Genomic DNA, 19831 nt, shown 5'->3' on the forward strand with positions numbered 1-19831 from the left:
ATGGCAGTGAGGAGACCGCAGGGGACACTCACTGCAGCTACAGTGTTGATATTTTTGATTTCTGTCTATAAATGAAAACCATGAGTGTTGCTGTTAATGGTTGTATGTCACGAGACAGAATGTTGGTAGGCCTGTTTTTAAAGACAGCACGCGGAAGGGTACTGTCTAGTCGGGTGTTACGCGGCCCTCGACTGTCTCTATTATAGACCATCTGAACATCCTCTCACTAGGAGAATCCAACACTTTTATATCCTATTAAATCCTTTAAAATAACCCCAAGAGAAAATTAGATTCTGAAGATATTGCGCTCGAAGAAGCTGGCTCCTCGCAAGTAGTGCATCTATAGTACCAAATAACAAAGTACAAGATTCGCTGAAAGAGAAGGAAATGTAGTTAGTAAACTTAGCCGGAGTTTCTGTCAGGAATCCAGAATGGAACAACTCCGGAATATGTTGATGGTGTTATGCAGCGTGACGCTAGTTAACGGTTAGTGTGGCGGCCAAGAGCTATTATTAAATAGCTAAATGTGTGTGTGTGACGGGATGATAGACGAGTCTTCTAGGTTTGTGTGAAGGAAGTTACCACTATAAGTAAATAATTATTTTCTATGGTAATTTAAGTTTTTTTTTTTTTGTAAGTGTCGAGATGGTGTGTGGACGGGATGTCTTTTTGACTCGTTAATGTATTTAATTCACTCTTTAATCGTCAGATTGTAACTGAGATTCGTGTCTTTTTATACCCAAAGTATATCTACCGTATTAATGTAAATATCTATCGTAATGTGAGTATATCTATTGTATTTAATGTAATTTATATCGTAAGTATCTATTGTATTTAATGTATAGTATCTATTTGTATCTATCTATTCGTATGTATCGTAATGTAAGTGTATCTATCGTATTTAATATAAATATCTATTGTAATGTAAGTATATCTATCGTATTTAATGTAAATATCTATTGTAATGTAAGTATATCTATCGTAAATATCTATTGTAATGTAAGTATATCTATCGTATTTAATGTAAGTGCATCTATCGTATCTTCATATCTATCTATTCGTGTCTATCGTAACGTATCTATCGTATTTAATGTAAATGTAATTATTTAAAAAATCACGCCTAGGAGTCGTGTTGACCTGCGACGTCTCAGGCCTGCGGAACGGCATCATTATTTTGTGGAAATAAGTCACTTTGACTTTCTTGAGTTATCCTAATTAAAAATTAAAATTAAAAATTAGACTTTATTTCTTTGCATTATATACAGTGTGTAATTTACACACAAAAGAAGCCACTTTCATTCCTGAGCATTTTGGAATTTACACTATCGCAGCGCTGTATGACCCTTGTGGGTTTAGCATTTTGTTATGTTTGTAATAATAATACACTATGTACGATATAGTTGTCAAAGGCACCTGTTGATAGACACTTGGCCTGTGTGTGTTTGTGTGTGTTCTCACCTATTTATAGTTGCAGGGGCTGATTGACAGCTCCTGGCCCCACCTCTGATGGTTTGTGTGTACTTGCCTATTTGTGGTTGCAGGGGTTGATTCATAGCTCCTGTGTGCGTGTGTGTACTCGCCTAGTACTCTCCTAGTACACAAACACACCTGTGTGTGTGTGTGTGTGTTAGTGTGTGTTAGTGTGTGTGTGTGTGTGTGTGTGTGTGTGTGTGTGTGTGTGTGTGTGTGTGTGTGTGTGTGTGTGTGTGCATGCATGCGCGTGTGTGCGTGCGTACTCGCCTAGTACACAAACACACCTCTGTGTGTGTGTGCGCATGTGTGATACTATTCGTCAAAGGCTGTGTGGGAGGATTAAAGCGCATATTTGTATTTCTGTGTATTGAAATATTTTCTGACACTTGTGCAAAATTCTTCAGTAAGTTTCTTCATTTGTGCTGTGTTAATGTATTGAAGTTTCCTGCACCAGCAGACTGGTGATGTATTTTAAGTTATGCTTACCTTGTATGAATCAGATTATATCCAGTTCCCCATGTGCTGTATGACCCTTGTGGGTTTACCACTTCCTCGTGAGCATGACGTAAAATCCTTTTTTGAAATCCATCAAAAGGCTGCGTTTTTTGACATCAGACCCAGTATTGGCCTCTAAAATCCACCTACAGAGTATCTGTGCCTATACCTGGAGAGGGTTTCAGGGTCAGTGCCCCCGCCTAACTTGATCACACATTTATACGAGTTTTTGCATATTTATCAAGTTGTGTTTGCAAAAAAACTAGAGAACTGTTATTTTACATTTGAAATTAGTTTCCCTATTATATATTTTGTTGCCTGCGAATTTTAATGACTTATTTTGGCTACGGTTCTTATCTTTTTATTCTGGCTTTTACTGGCACAGTATGTGTTTAGTTATTTTGGTTCAGAGATGTATTTTTGTTATAGGTTATATACTTATGATGGAATTTCTATCTGCATTACTCTTTGCTGGGGAGTATTATATTGGAATATTTGCTGTTAATGTGCTAATTTGATTTTAATCCTTGATTGCCCCAGTCACTCTCTGACATTTCTCAGTATAAAATCCTACGTGAGAAAGATGTACATGTTAACTTGGACATTAATTAAGGAGATTCTTTGCCCCTGAGGAGCATTATCAGTCTTGTACAGAAACTAGAAATTGTATGTATGTATATACATGTATATATATTGGGTTAGGTAAGGTGCTCCATGGGCTGTAGAGTGGTGTTAGGTGATGTTCATTTTGCTTAGGATATGTGAAGCAAGTGCAGTATTTCCGAGATCTTATAATGGCCTGTGTTTTGAGCGATGATGTTGTAGAAGTGTTGAGAGCCAATTCTAATCGTCGTCTGTGACATAAGTCTGATTTTTCGATAAGCCTGGTGTTTTGGAAGTTCTTAAGATAGTTGTGGTTGTTATGATGTATGGTGTAGGCCTTGTTTGTCATCCTTTGATGAGTGTACTCATGTTCACTGATGCAGTTTCAGGCTCCTAGATAGTTTTCTTTTATATAGCTACATTATCACACACTCCACATGGGTTGGTGTTGCATTCACTATTGCACATTCATTCATTATTGTTGGAAGGGTTGAGATGGTGTATGGACTATATAAACCTTACCACCTGGAGTTTGTGTGGGAGTAGGCACTGGGACGTATTGGTCAAACATTGCCCAGTTTGCTGGTAGCACTGAAGAAATGACGGGTATACAGATAAAAAAAATTGTCATTTGGTTCTGCGTCCTCCTCCTTTTGCCTGTTGGATGTCTTTTTTCTTTGTTGCCACATTATCCTATCCCACCTTCAGATAGAGGGATGAATCCATATAGACCTTGAGGTCCAACACTAGAATGGTGTTCCTCCTAAGAGTTTTGTGTTTCTTCATACTGCTCTTCTTTCCCTATCTATACAGATGACTTCTTCCTCTTTTGTCCACCATCCACTTCCTCTGCCCTTATCATTTCCAGACCTTTCCTTCTGTCAGATCCAGTGGTTGGACCTTTTTGTTAAATCTTAGTGGGAAATCTCTTGTCAGTCCACCTGACTCTTCTCACATGCATGCACACTTGCACGTACATGGTCAGGCAGGCAAGCAGAAGTGGGAGCTTTGTTAGATCAAGGAGTATGTCAGGGAAAGGAAGCAGAGAGTGATTGTTCAGGAGGAGACATCAGAACGGAGAAGATTAACAAGTGTACCACAAGGATTGGTATTAAGACCATTGCAGATTTATTTGAATGCCATACCAGACACACACATAACTCGCACAGAGGAGAAAGAAACATATGACGATGTTCCGGTCCAACTTGAACCCTTAACTAATCTCTCACTGCAAGGCTAGTTGATGGTCCAAGTCAGACTGAAACTTCAAAAGCTTTTTCTCCTGTGTGGGTTATTTGTGCATTGTTCCAGTCATGGTGTTGTGCCCTTTTATTTACATGCCAGATGGAATTGAGTCAGATAGATATCTGTTCTTGCCCTACCTAGGTTTGATTCCTTGGTGGGGGAAGACCTAAGATAAGATGAAATTTTGTTCAGATTTTTAACCTCTCGGAGGGTTAGCCACCCAGGATAACCCAAGTCAGTCAGTGTGTCATCGAGGGACTGTCTGTCGTATTTCCATTGTGGTCTTCAACCTTGTCCCCTAGGATGCAACCCACACCAGTTGACTAACACCCAGGCACTTACTTGCTAGGTGAACAGAACATGTGTAAGGAAACATGTCAAAATGTTTCTACTCTGCCAGAAATCGAACCCGGACCCTCAGCATGTGAGGCAAGAGCTTTGCCAGCCAGGCCACAGCAAGTCTTTTTGTACTTGCTACCCATGGTCACCAAGCAATAAATAAGCACCTGAGAGTTTGCCTGGAATGAATTTTTGGGTTCACCATCCCTTTAGTCCAGTTCTAGACTAGGCCTTCCAGTTGCTGGCCTGACCACCCAGGTTACTGGTACCAGCAATGCACAGTCCGGTGTATGCACCACAGCCAGCTAATTAGGAAGAGAGGATGTTGAAAAGTTTAGGTTCCCCTACTCTTACTGAGTTTCCGCTCATGGTGATATTCATCACTCCCATGCTTTTTGTTGAAAGTATTTTTTAGTTTGAAAAGTTGCCAGCTTTTGTATCAGGGAATTTCAATGTGCAGGTTTGGTACCAGACTCTCCAGGATTTTTCAGGTGTAAATTATGATGTACTGTACCTTTTTTGTCTAAGTTCCAAGGAGTACAATTCAGGTGTATGTTATGGGCTGCACCATAGATATACCTCAGTCAAAATCAGCCATTGCTTCTGTTTAGTTTTCTTGGGTTATCCATGGTTAATAATCCTATGAAAATTTTCTTCTTCGTCAGTGGTATTTATGTGGAAACCTGCAAATTTTGTAATTTCAGGCCTTAGCAATTTTTTCAAAGTATTTCCAAATTTACTGCTGGAGTCTGTTTTGGGAACTAAGATAGTGATGGAGTCTGTTTTGGGAACTAAGATATTGATCTGAAAATACATTGTTGCATAGGCAACTTTGCCATTACTCCTAGACTATTTTTTTTTTTTTTTTTTTACAGCTTTCCAAGATGGTGGGGTTGGAGCCTTGGAGCCAATCAGTGATGACCAGTCAACTACAACACATTCTGCAGTTTCAGAACACTTGACTGGTAATGATTTCTATTATGTTTCATCTCCTTCAGTGTTTCTGACAGATTTTGCACTATAGGAAAGCCAGTTCTCTGATGGCTTCTAATGTAAGTAGCAGTGAGTTGGAAATTGCGTGAGTTGACTTTGTGAGGCTTCCCAGACTGGTGTTGTAGCTACACTACCAGTGAATGAGTTTTAAAAGAACTGCACTACTCTCAGCTAGATTGTAATGAAGAATACTAAGCTCCATTCTACTTTTGTACCTGTTTCTTTCTGGTACTCTGTCATGATTAGCATGATTCGGTTATTCCCAATCACTCGTCTGGCAAACTGTCCTTTAAATATCTAGTTCTTTTCCAACTTGTTAAATTGCATCAGTATATTGATGCGTAATGTCTACCTTAGAAAGTTAGTGGAGATTGAGTATGGTATGCAATTCCTTGCTTACTTATGGAGATCATTTAAGATGATTTCAGGGGTCAGTGTCCTGTTTCCTGGACCCAGACCAGGTCTTCTGGTAGATGGCTTGATCAACCAAACTGATGGTGCTGTCTGCATCAACTATGCCTTCCTCTTGCTTTATGCCACACACTCCTGCCATCTGATATCATCACTTTGTCATGCTGTGCTGAATAACAAATCTGTTCTTAGTGCTATCTGAGAATATAACTAATGCAGCTGAGAGTGAATTGGAATTAGTTCATGCACATATGAAAGATAATGTCCTGTTCAAAGAGGGGCAGTATTTTCATGGAGGATACACAGTATGCTTAAGACAGCTGATTTTGTTCAGGTAACTGTTGTTTGACAGTAGTTTGTTGGACTACACATATATCAGATCACTTTTTAAATGTAGCTACAGTGAAAGTAAAAGGTAGATGGGATATAAGGAAAATAGAAACAACAAATAGGAGAGAGGTGAAGGTTTATAAACTAAAGGAGGAGGCAGTTAGGGTAAGATATAAACAACTACTGAAGGATAGATGGGCTAGTGAGAGTATAGGAAGTGGTGTTGAAGATGTATGGGGTAGGTTTAAGAATGTAGTGTTAGTGTGTTCAGCAGATGTTTGTGGTTACAGGAAAGTGGGTATGGGAGAGAAGAAGAGTGATTGGTGGAATAATGATGTAAAGAGAGTAGTAAGAGAGAAAAAGTTAGCATATGAGAGGTTTTTACAAAGTAGGGAGGAGTATATTGAGAGAAAGAGAGGTTAAGAGAGTGGTGAAGCAATGTAAAAAGAGGAAAAAATGAGAGGGTAGGTAAGATGTTATCAAAAATTTTTGTTGAAAACCAGAAAAAGTTTTGGAGTGAGAGTAACAAGTTTAGGAAGCCTAGGGAATGAATGGATTTGAGAGTTAAAAATAGGAGAGGAGAGTTGTTAAATGGAGAGTTAGAGGTATAGGGAAGCTGTAATTTCATGTATAGGGCAAGGAGGAATAACATTTTGTAGGAGTGAGGAAGAGTCAGTTGTGAGTGTGGGGAAAGTTTGTGTGGCAGTAAGTAGAAAGAAAAGAGGTAAAGCAGCTGGGATTGATGGGTTAAAGATAGAAAAGTTAAAAGCAGGTAGGGATATAGTTTTGGAGTGGTTGGTGCTTTTATTTAATAAATGTATGGAAGAGGGTAAAGGTACCTAGGGATTGGCAATGAGGATGCATAATTCCTTTGTATAAAGGCAAAGGGAACATGAGAGAGTGCAAAAATTTTAGAGGAATAAGTCTGTTGAGTATACTGGTAAAGTGTATGGTAGTTATTATTGAAAGAATTAAGAGTAAGATGGAGAGTAGGGTAGCAGATGAACAAGGAGGCTTTAGGAAAGGTAGGGGGTGTGTAGACCAAGTGTTTACAGTGAAACATATAGATTTGTAACTGTAGTGTAACTGCACCTCTGGAAAGACAGTTATGGAGTAGATGATTAAAGTTTTTCTTTTTTGGGCCACCCTACCTTGGTGGGAAATGGCCGATGTGTTAATAAAAAAAAAAATGCTTTAGTATCCACTGTTGATCCATTTAATAAATATATTTAACCAAAGATATTTAAGCAAAACCTAGGTAGAAGGTTGGTAGACAGCAACCACCCAGGGAGGTACTGCCGTCCTGCCAAGTGAGTGTAAAACGAAAGCCTGTAATTGTTTTACATGATGGTAGGATTGGTGTCCTTTTTCTTTCTCTTAAACATGCAAGATTTCAAGTACATCTTGCTACTTCTACTTACACTTAGGTCACAATACACATACATGTACAAGCATATACAGTATACAGTGGACCCCCGCATAACGATTACCTCCGAATGTGACCAATTATGTAAGTGTATTTATGTAAGTGCGTTTGTACGTGTATGTTTGGGGGTCTGAAATGGACTAATCTACTTCACAATATTTCTTATGGGAACAAATTCGGTCAGTACTGGCACCTGAACATACTTCTGGAGTGAAAAAATATCATTAACCGGGGGTCCACTATATACATACCCCTCTGGGTTTTCTTCTATTTTCTTTCTAGTTCTTGTTCTTATTTATTTCCTCTTATCTTCATGGGGAAGTGGAACAGAATTCTTCCTCCGTAAGCCATGCGTGTCGCAAGAGGCGACTAAAATGCCGGGAGCAAGGGGCTAGTAACCCTTTCTCCTGTATATATTATTAAATTTAAAAGGAGAAACTTTCGTTTTTCCTTTTGGGCCACCCCACCTCGGTGGAATATGGTACGTTGAAAGATTTAAGCAAAAATATTTAAGCATATGTAAGCCTTCCATAATACTGAATACAATAGGATTTTGTGTAAAAAGTTGGCAGGTACATTTTTTGTAACATGTTTAATTTTTAACTTTGAAACTTGTTACGTATTTGCCTTTTTTCATTATTACTGTTTGCTTTGAAATATTTATACAGTGGAGTATGTACAGCAATACCTTGCATAGTATGGTTTGAACAGTATGGGTTTTGATATAATATGGTTTATAAATTTAATAATATAAATTTTATTTAGCTACTGCTATGTATATTTTTGACAAGCATGATGCAAACATCAATATTGCTCCAGACTCCCTGCAGTGAAGTTGTGTAGTCTTATTCAGTACATACATATACACTGTTTTTTATTATATATAGTACTCGTACCCCTTTTATATGCAGATACAAGTGGAAAGAGGAAATGCAATGATGCTGAGTGTTGTAGTAAATGTCAAGTGTGTCAGTAGTGGTACTGTGTATGTGTGTAGTATACTTAGATAATCCCAGCTACTTTATAGATTGGCTCCCTTCAAGCCATGACATCACGAGTCCCTCACATATGAGCCACCAGCCAGAGGCCTCCTTCTCAGTTTACCGTTAGGCATAGCAGACTCGACAGGCAGGCCTGGGCTACCCTGCAAGACTCTTAATTATACCCCTCCAAGACATCCAATGTGTATTTCTTATTCCACTATCTCCTGATGAACCCTCACGTCAAATGGTTAACAGATGAAAAACTGGAAATTATAAAACATGAAGATGGTGCATGGTATGCTAAAATAGCACTTGACAAGACAATGTACGCAGCATCGGCACATGCGCAAGATAAAATAAAAAGATATGGAATGGCTACAACTTCTTATATGTCAAAAAGTGATTGTTAAAAACTGTAGTTCTGAAATGGATAATATGAAATGTCTTTTAATATTATGGATTGAAGACTGCAGCCACAAAAGAATTCCAATAAGTCAGATGGTTCAAGCTAAAGCAACAAGTCTCTATTCATTGTTAAAAAAGAAAATGGCAATAAGGGGGGAAAGTTTTTTGGCAAGTCGTCGGCTGGTTTTGCAACTTTAAAATCCGTATGGGACTCCATAATGTTGGAATTACTGGTCAGAGTGCCAGTGTATACAATGATCTGAAAAAATAAAGAATGGCAACAAAAATGATCAAATTTTTAACGTAGATGAAATGGGTTTTTTGGAAAAAGTTGCTGTCATGCGCTTATTTGGTGGAAAAACAGTCATCACAACCAGGATATAGTCTCCAAGACTGTTTAATGCTTTTATTGGGTGGGAATGCATCTGGTGACTTTAACCCTTTGACTTTCTGTCGTATATATACGTCTTACGAGCCACCGTGTTTGACGTATATATACTCATAAATTCTAGCGGCTTCAAATCGAGCAGGAGAAAGCTGGTAGGCCCACATGTGAGAGAATGGGTCTGTGTGGTCAGTGTGCACCATATAAAAAAAATCCTGCAGCATTCAGTGCATAATGAGAAAAAAAACTCCGGCCTTTTTTTTAATTAAAATGCCGACTTTGTGGTCTATTTTTGTATAGTATTTATGGTTGTATTCTCGTTTTCTTGGTCTCATTTGATAGAATGGGAAACATATTATAGAAATAGAGGTGATTTTGATTGGTCTTACTATGAAAAGAACCTTGAAATGGAGCTCAAAGTAGAGGAAATGTTTGATTTTTGCCGATGTTAAAAAGTAAAAAAAAATTATGTAATTTTCCAATAAATGTCCAAGTAGCCATTCTGATATGCACGCATGAATGGGTTGACATTATTTATACAATTATTACAATATTGCAGTAGTCTGCATAACAGTAAATCTTCTATTTTTTGTTTGAATAAAAATTCAAAATAGAAAGCAAGAGTAATATCAGAGGGGCCTGGAGACATGACTGATGAACAAAGAAAATGGTGTTTTAGAGCCAGGAATATCTGCATTGTTTGTTCTGGACCCTGTTTTGTCATTGTCATAGTTTTTAATTTTTGTGAAATGGGCCAAATTGCAAAATTCTGACCACGTTAGTGGGTAGTTGAATTCGGTAAATGGGCAATTTCTTGTACTCAATCGATAGAAAAAATGGAGTTCTAAAGAAATAGCTATGAGTTTGGTCAACTGGAACAATGGAATTAGCCGAAAATAGGGCTCAGAGTGGGCAAAATTGCCGATTCGTAAACACCGCTGAGGTTGCTAACTTTGTGAGAGCGTAATTCCGTCAGTTTTCCATCAAATTTCGTTCTTTTGGTGTCATTACAACCGGGAAAAGATTCTCTATCATTTCATAAGAAAAAATAATTTTTTTTTCGGAAATTTTGCGACACCAGGAGACACCTCAGGATTTGGGTTGCGACAATCAAGGGGTTAAATTAAAGCCTATGCTGGTGTACAGAGTGGGATAGCCAAGGGATCTTTAATCCAATTCAAAAAATGCTCTTCTGTTATATGGTGGTCAAATAAGAAAGACTGGGCAACGAGACAGTTGTTTGATGATTGGTTTACAAATTATTTTTGCCCTGCAGTTGAACATTATTGCAAAGATAATGTCATGGATTTTAACATTTTGCTGTTATTGGACAGTGCACCAGGTCGTCATCCTCTTTCATACTTGAATGAAAATGTCACTGTAATTTTCTTGCCACCGAATACATCTTTATTGTAGCCAATGGATCAGGGTGTTATTTAAGATGTACCTTTGCACTAGCCATAAAAGTAACAACCGGAAAAAATGCTACAAGTTAAACTTTGGAAATGTCCGAAATGTGACAGAAAACATAAGTGAATCGTGGCATGAAGTAATTGCGAGCGACATGAGAGCTGTTTGGCATTTTCTTTTACTGCATTGTTCCAATGATTTTGGCAGTTTTGAATGCTCTATTGAAACTATTTGTGGAAACATTGTATAGCTTGGGAAAGTTCATCTCAGATTAGAATCTTTGGATTGTGAAAATGTGCATCAATTCATTGACTCCCATTCTGATGACCTTGAAGATGCAACACTTGTCGAAATGGATCAGTAACATTTATACGAAGAAACAGAAAAATCAAGAAGAGGAAAGTGCTGCGCACACAAAGCAATTAACATTGGATGAACTGTCAGTGTTTATTGTGAAAGTAAAAGATGCTTGTGACTTCATAATGAATGAGGATCCAAACATTGAACGAGGCATTAGAGTTCGGCAGGCATTACAAAATGATATTCGATGCTATGAAGATGTGTTTTTTTTTTTTTTTTATTATCACACTGGCCGATTCCCACCAAGGCAGGGTGGCCCGAAAAAGAAAAACTTTCACCATCATTCACTCCATCACTGTCTTGCCAGAAGGGTGCTTTACACTACAGTTTTTAAACTGCAACATTAACACCCCTCCTTCAGAGTGCAGGCACTGTACTTCCCATCTCCAGGACTCAAGTCCGGCCTGCCGGTTTCCCTGAATCCCTTCATAAATGTTACTTTGCTCACACTCCAACAGCACGTCAAGTATTAAAAACCATTTGTCTCCATTCACTCCTATCAAACACGCTCACGCATGCCTGCTGGAAGTCCAAGCCCCTCGCACACAAAACCTCCTTTACCCCCTCCCTCCAACCTTTCCTAGGCCGACCCCTACCCCGCCTTCCTTCCACTACAGACTGATACACTCTTGAAGTCATTCTGTTTCGCTCCATTCTCTCTACATGTCCGAACCACCTCAACAACCCTTCCTCAGCCCTGTGGACAACAATTTTGGTAATCCCACACCTCCTCCTAACTTCCAAACTACGAATTCTCTGCATTATATTCACACCACACATTGCCCTCAGACATGACATCTCCACTGCCTCCAGCCTTCTCCTCGCTGCAACATTCATCACCCATGCTTCACACCCATATAAGAGCGTTGGTAAAACTATACTCTCGTACATTCCCCTCTTTGCCTCCAAGGACAAAGTAAAGAGGGGAATGTATGAAGATGTGTGTGTTGGTAAAAAGAAAAAACTGCAAACTACGTTGTTCAACTATTTTTCAAAATAAAAATTATCTTTTTACCAAATGTATGGTACATTGTTTATTTACAACTGTAATAAAAATCTTTAGTACTACTATTTTTTCATTTTTATCTTTGGTAACTATTATTTGCAAGTGTGTGCAAGAGTTTCCGGTGCATTAAATTGCATTAAGCAATTGGTTAAATATTTTTGCAATCCAATGCATTTAATTGTTAAAACACATTATAATACCTTGATCCGTATGTTATTGCATAATATGGTGTTTTTTTGACACGCATTAACCGTACCATGCAAGGTATTGCTGTAGTGTTGAAATTATCATGAAGTTGATAATGAATAGTGAAACTTCTTCTCAGGTATTGTACGTGCGCCTCCAACACCACCTGAAGATAGATTGCTGAAGTGTGTGTGTTCAGATTGCAAGTTGGGTGTGTGTGAGACAGATGGTTACTGCTATGTCACTGTTACTATCGATACCTCTGGAGAAACCCAAATTTTCAAGTGAGTTATCAACGTGATATTCAGCTTGATTAATTTTTTAATATTTTATAATTTTGAGATAGTTGAAGCTAGTTAGATGCAGACAAAATATTATACAGTGGACCCTCGAGTTAAGAACCACTCCCAACATGACAAATTATGTAAGTGTATTTTTGTAAGTGCTTTTGTAAGTATATTTTCAGGGGTCTGATACAGATTAATCTATTTTACATTATTCCTGATGAGAGGAAATTCGTTCAGTAACAGCACTTGACCAGCCGTCTGGAACGAAAAATTTTTTTAACTCCAGGGTCCACTGTATATAGTAGATTAGGGAGAGACACTGAAATATTTTAAATGATTGACTTAAGATTGTGTGTGAGATTAGCCATTTGCAAATACAGGTATAACGCTGATTTTCTATCAGTGGATTGCCTGGCACCTATTTTAGTCGAGACAAAATTTTGATTCTTCTCTTTTGCCAAAACAGTTTACCAGGCGGCAACAGATGGTATTGTATGTGGTGTGTGCTCACTTATATTGTTGACTCTGTAGTTGTTGGTGGTGATCCCTTAAGTTTGTGATTCTTAGCATATTTTGCTAACAGTTAACCTTTGTGATTGCCTCTACAGTTCCCTCAAAATTTACCACTTTGGTAGTGGTAGTACTGAAATATTCTTTGAAAGTACAGTAATAAATAAACCAGTTTCATTTATACTAATGTTTTAAGTTTCCAGCAGACCATGGTGGGTCAGAGGTGCTGGAAAATCGATGATGTATCTGTGCATTACTTGTTTGTGAGGACGGGAGAACCTAGTGTTCTCTATTTAGTCTAATTTATCGTAAACAGTATTTTAAACTTGAGGGGTTGTAACACGACCTCTTTTAATTTAATTATTCTACCAATCTTGTTTGTGAATAAGAACTGTCTAATATCCATTTACCATTGTTTCTTTTCTTATTTTACAATAGTGGCCTCTTGTTCTCTGTTGACTGTGCTGATACTTTTTTTTTTTTTTTTTTTAGCCATATCTTCAGTGGTATTTTTTTATTACTCTACATGTGGTTATCATGCCCTCTCTTATTGACCATCTAGGGCATTTTTAGCGCTTTGTCTTTCTTTTTTTAGTCGCTCATTTTTTTTATTTTTTTACTCTAGGAGCCATTTTCTGCCTTTTGGAGTTTGTCCTATCTTATCGAGATGTATTTTTAAAGTTCATACATTACACCAGCATATTGCAGTGTGACAGTGCAGACACCACACTTGCATATTGCAGTTTTGACTTGAAGCATGTTGTGAAAGACTTTTTTAAACATTTGCATCAGCAATATGTTTGAAGACTATTTTAAAGTCTGCCAGTGGAATATGATCTACCAACGATAATCTTTTGTCAGCACTGACTGTTAGTCCTCTTTAACATTTTAATTTTTATTGCCATCTATACTGCTTGTGTGGCTTATGTTTTCCAAATTTTTATTACATTGCATTTATTTGTGTATTTTTTCAGAGATTTAAAGTAATTTTTACATCTTTACATATGATATTAGCATCACTTGCAAACATATTAATATAGTGTTTCATTCCTTACGGCAAATCATTTATATAAATTTTTGTACACTCTTAATTGTTTGTGGGGCAGTCTTGGCTCCTGGCTGCCTCTTCACCTCGGTAACTTGCAGTATTAGTTCCTGGTTTCTTGGACGCTATTATATAATATCATTCAGCTTGTTCAACTTGTGTACCACCCTGAAACTAAAGAAATATTATTGTTCCTGGGAATCATCATTGTTTATCTTTATTTTTAATCCCTTGCCAATGTTGTATATTTTAAACAATCTCTTCCTATATGCCTGTCAGATGCTCGAGCGTTGTAACACGTTATTGTGTGCCTTGGTTTTTTTTTTCTTTAGTCTCTCCCAATAGCTCATTCCCTTGATTTGTGTGTTAATGTGAGTAAAGTAAGAGGGATTCCATATTTGTAATCTATTTGGGATTAGGTAGATGGAGTTCAAAAAATGTTAAAAGGCTTAAAAATAAAGTGTAAACGCAGATGAACCCGAGTTTTGTGTTCGAATCTGTTATGAGTGAATGCATGTATGTCAGACACTAGTAATTTTATAGTTTTGCAGTTTAATATGTCAACATAATGCTTTTGGGCTGAATAAAGTGCATTGTAAAATACAATATTTATTGAAACTAGTGTCTCAGGGCTGCTCTTGTAGGGTGATGCATCTTTCTTGTGTTGCATAATTTGCAGGCAAAGGCATTTTCTCTTGTGTTTGTATATTCTTGAGTTATCTGGAAGTTTAAATTGTCCAAAATTTGTTAATTTTTATTTTATTACTTAATTGAAGTAAAGCCAGTCTGTTCAAGAATTTCTTCAGTTTTACATTTAAAAGAATTTAATACCAAAAGATAAATAACCACCAAATACATAGACAAAAAAAAAAAAAAAAAAAAAAAAAAAAAAAAATTATGATGGATCAAGCCCTGTTCTAAACTTCCATTGTTACAGAAGATGCATCTACCAGCATATTGTTGCTTTCCACACACAGGAGGGCCCCACTTATACAGCAGGTTAGGTTCTGGGCTACTGTTGTAATGCAAAAATCACTGTAAAGTGAAACATAGCCTTTTTGTTTACTTTCAAACACACAAAAGCCTGGTAATATGTTTACACTATCATTTATTAAGTGAACAATAGAGCTAGGCCTAAAAAATGCATATACAGTATATTCGTTACTTACCGTGAAATATTTTTGTCCTTAGTTTAGAGTGAATGGTGAATATATTTACTGTAGGAAGTCAGAATAAATTAAGGTTGGGTGTAATTTGAAAGATGCTGTATTAGTGAAACGTCGTAAAGCAAAACGCCGTAAAATGGGGCCATCTTGTATGCTGTACTGTAAGCAGTGTCTGTAATATGTAACAGTCCTTATATTTTGTTTGGAGCTATCTCATTGGCAGGTGATAATGTAATTTTAACATGAGACAGCCCCCACTTCAGGAATAGCTTTTGCTCAGAAGAAATCTAATTGCAATGCAGATATTTGTATAGCAATGTATAGTTTCCCATTTTAATGTATTATATAAACTGAGCATAGTGGTTATACAGTGTATGCAAAAATTCACCCTTAACATTTTTGTTTTCTGAGTTTCAGTATTAGAATTAATCTTAAATTTTCAGAAACTTTATAAGGCATGGGTCCCATGCTTTCTAACTGCTGGGAACTCTAGTTTAAGTGTCAAAATTATATAGATAATGGAGCCTTTGAAGCAGATGTTAATATTTGTCAATGGTATTGTTAGGTTATAATGAAACTATGAGAATTTTTCTTCTCAAATGCCTTTAAAAACTAGGTATACAAAATATTTAGCTATTTTGGTGGTGATGTTCTCTCTTTCTCTCTCTCTCTTTCTCTCTCTTTCTTTCTCTCTCTTTCTCTCACTTTTTCTTTTTCTCTTTCTCACTGTCTCACTTTCTCTTACTTGTTCATGGAATAAGGTTAATCGTCATTAAATTGTCATTATTTCCTGACGATCATGTCTGTCACAGCTGCTGAACCATTATGACAGAATTACGGAGGCAATGGAAGACGACCAAAACGTAGATGTGATTTACACAGATTTTGCAAAGGCGTTTGACAAATGCGATCATGAAGTGATAGCGCACAAAATGAAGGCCATGGGCATTACGGGGAAGGTAGGCACATGGATTTTCGGTTTCCTAACGCACAGAACACAAAAAGGAGTAGTGAACCTAGTAAGATCCAGCATCAGCGAGGTCAAAAGCTCAGTGCCCCAAGGCACTGTCCTGGCACCACTGCTGTTCCTCATCCTCATAGCAGACATAGACAAAAACACCTGGCACACTTTTGTATCATCATTTGCAGATGACACTAAAATAAGCATGAAAGTCAGTACGGTAGAGGACACTGAAAAAGTACAGGAAGACATAAACAGGGTTTTCCAGTGGGCAGTGGAAAATATGACGTTCAATGGTGATAAGTTCCAGCTGCTTAGGTATGGAAAGAATGAAAAACTCAAAAGGAGCACTATGTACAAAACTCAGCGGACCTTTCTTTTAAAGACTATAACAAGACAAAGATCACGACAGCCAGGAAGATGACTGGGTGGGTATTGAGAACTTTCAAAACAAGGGAAACAGTGCCGATGGTGACACTCTTCAAATCGCTAGTGCTCCCTCACTTAGAATATTGCTCAGTGCTGACAGCCCCGTTCAGGGCAGGAGAAATATCGGAGCTGGAACAAATACATGTACAGAGATTGTTTACGGCTCACATTGAGCCAGTAAAGCACCTAAACTACTGGGAACGCCTGCAAGTCTTGAACATGTACTCATTGAAGAGGAGGAGATAAAGGTACATGATAATATATACCTGGAAGGTACTTGAGGGGTTGGTCCCAAATCTTCACACTGCCATAACAACATACTGGAGTGAGAGATATGGGAGGAAGTGTAAAATAAACCCAATGAGGAGCAGGGTGTGGTGGGGACAATAAGGGAACACTGTATCAACACCCAGGGTCCCAGACTTTTCAACATCTTACCAGAAGATATCAGAAACACTGCTGGAACAAGTGTTGAAGCCTTCAAGAGGAAACTAGACAAGTATCTTCACCAGGTGCCAGATCAACCAGGCTGTGATGGATATGTGGGGCAGCGGGCCTCCAGCAGCAACAGCCTGGTTGACCAGGTGAGCACCAGACAAGCCTGGCCCATGGCCGGGCTCAGAGAGTAGATATACTCTTGAAATTCTTCAAAGGTATAAGATAAGGTATATCAAAGGGGATGAAAAATTGTTCCAGTATTCCTAATGCTAATTCAATGATAGTTTGACTAAGGGCAAATTAATATTTTTAACACAGTAATTCAAATCCATTATTTTAAATTTTTCTTGTAAAAAGAATATTTTGAGAATAACAAGAGGTTCTACAAGTTGCATCATGGAGATTTTCACTTAGACATTTTAAATATCTATTTAGGGTTACATAGAAATTTTTTGTAGATTGTTTCAGGCTTGAGTAATTTTTCTTTATTTAGTATGTGAAATTTTTCAAAGGATACTAAGTTGAATTTCAATACATTAATGTTATCATTGAATGTACAGTCATTGTATCTGAAATCTATTGTTCTTGTATATAAAGCATATAATTTAATACCATTGGTATTATTTATTGGATGTACTTAAAAGTTAAAAATCTGTTTAAACATTAAGTAAATTTTTTGTAATTTGAGTACCTACACTTTTACAGTGATCTTTTGTTGTTAGGTTCATATTTCATCCTTGTTTAACCATACACTTATTACATTATCTATTTTTTGTAATATTTAAAAAAAAATGGGAGTAATATTGGAGCATTTTTACTTTAGCAAAATATTTGTTCCAGAGACACACACAATAGGATATTTTGCACATGTTTGTGTGTATGGCCTTAATTAGGAATATTATGTGTGGTAATGCAGATCTCTAATACATATAAAAGTACAGTAGATTTTCTAGTAAGAATGTGTAATTTCATATTTGTAGCTACAAGAGCAGAGCTAAACTTGTGGCGGCCTGTCATTGGTATTTAACCCTTTCAGGGTTTCGGCCGTACTAGTACGGCTTACACACCAGTGTCCATGACGTACTAGTACGCCTAAATTCTAGCGCCCTCAAATCTAGTGAGAAAGCTGGTAGACCTACATATGAAGGAATGGGTCTATGTGGTCAGTGTGCGCAGTATAAAAAAAATCCTGGAGCACACAGTGCGTAATGAGGAAAAAAAATTTTTGATCATGTTTTCAGATTAAAACAACGATTTTGCACTGTATTTTCGTATGGTATTTATTGTTGTATTCTAGTTTTCCTGGTCTCATTTTATAGAATGGAAAACATATTACAGAAATTGAGATGATTTTGACTGGTTTTACAATGAAAAGTACCTTGAACTTGAGCTCAAAGTAGCAGAAATGTTCGATTTTTACCAAAGTTCAAAAGTAAACAAATCGTGCTGGCGAGTCTAATATTCTTTCACAAGTGCGCTGATATTATTTATACCATTTCTACACTAATGCAGTAGTCTGCATAACAGTAAATCTTCTATTTTTTTGTGAGAATAAAAATTCAAAGTGAAAAGCAAAAGAATGTAAGAGGGGCATGAGGACGTGACTAATGAACAGAGGAAGTGTTATTTTAGTGCCAGGAATGTCTGTCTTGTTTATTCTGGACCCTGTTCGGAAATTGGCATCTTTTAAAATTTGTGTGAGATTGGCAAAATTGCTAAATTCTGACCACTGTATTGGATAGTTGAAATCGGTAAATGGGTGGTTTCTTGTACTCATTTGATAGAAAAAAATGGAGTTCTAGCGAAATAGTTATGATTTTTGTCAACTAGTACACTGGAATTGGCCAAAAATAGGGCTCAAAGTGGGCAAAATCGCCGATACGTAAACATTGTCGAGACCACTAACTTCACGAGAGCATAATTCCGTAAGTTTTCCATCAAATTTCATACTTTTGGTGTCATTATGATCGGGAAAAGATTCTCTAACTTTTCATAAGAAAAAATAATTTTTTTTTTTAAATTTGGGGGACCCTGAGAACAAGTCTCTGAGAGGGCCTGTGGACCCTGAAAGGGTTAATTAAGTATGTACATACATATATACATATATACATTATGCAATAACCACGAACGAGTGATTAAAAAATGCAAAATAACCACGGGGAATTGAGTAATAGCAGTTTTCCTGAATGAATCTTCCTGGATTCTGACACTATTTTTACAACATTGCATGCTCATGATGTGTTGACTGCAATACAAAAGGCCTAGAACTATCAGTCAACTCCCCCTGTGGTTATTTTGCACATGCATACCTTCAAGGGAGGTGTCTCAGTGCCACCAATGAACTCTTGCTTCAGGTAATTAGAACAGTTCTGTTCTTTCCTGGATTGAAAGTTATATTTTCAGCCAGTTCAATGTTAGGTGTATCACATCCTGTTTCTTTAAAGCGCATACTAGAAATTTCTAGTAATATAGTTTTTTTTCTCCCTCAACACCTGTAAGTGCATCAGCATTCTAAGATACACTACTTTGTAGTGATTCTTCTGTTTTTAAATTGAGTGCAAAACCTATCTCCAGTAAACCAGCGGATGTTTAATCACTGTTATCTGGAGACTTGTATAGGGAGACACTGTGCTGTTTCTTGATGAGTATACCACCATCCCTCTTCCGTAATAAAAAAAAAAAAGATAAAAATAGCTTTGACTAATGACATCAATATGATTAGTGTAAGGTATGTTTTTGTGCTAAATTCAACCACTGGAACACACTTGGATGAGTTGCCTTCTAATTTCTTAAACATTCTTGCCCATATTGATTCCTTTGTTGCCTATGGGGTAGTGGGTTAGAATTTATAGGAAGTCTGTAAGCCATGTGTGTCTTACAAGCTAACTAAAATTGCGAGAGAAAAGGACTAATCGCCCCCCCCCCCCCCTTTTTTTTTTTTATCA

General features: G+C 37.3%; 1 protein-coding gene across 1 annotated transcript in view; it reads left to right on the forward strand.

Annotated features, from left to right (window-relative positions):
- The first annotated feature begins 229 nt into the window (after positions 1-229).
- The window catches only part of LOC128702861 (TGF-beta receptor type-1 babo), a 158969-nt gene continuing 139367 nt past the window's right edge, over positions 230-19831 (forward strand). Inside the window, exons 1-3 of the mRNA XM_070102641.1 lie at positions 230-486; positions 5031-5120; positions 12190-12334. Of these exons, the coding sequence (XP_069958742.1) occupies positions 432-486; positions 5031-5120; positions 12190-12334 (290 nt within the window). The 5' untranslated portion in view covers positions 230-431. The remainder of the gene's footprint in view (positions 487-5030; positions 5121-12189; positions 12335-19831) is intronic.

Source organism: Cherax quadricarinatus, chromosome 82 (genome assembly GCF_038502225.1).
Source record: "Cherax quadricarinatus isolate ZL_2023a chromosome 82, ASM3850222v1, whole genome shotgun sequence".
NCBI classification, from domain to species: domain Eukaryota; kingdom Metazoa; phylum Arthropoda; class Malacostraca; order Decapoda; family Parastacidae; genus Cherax; species Cherax quadricarinatus.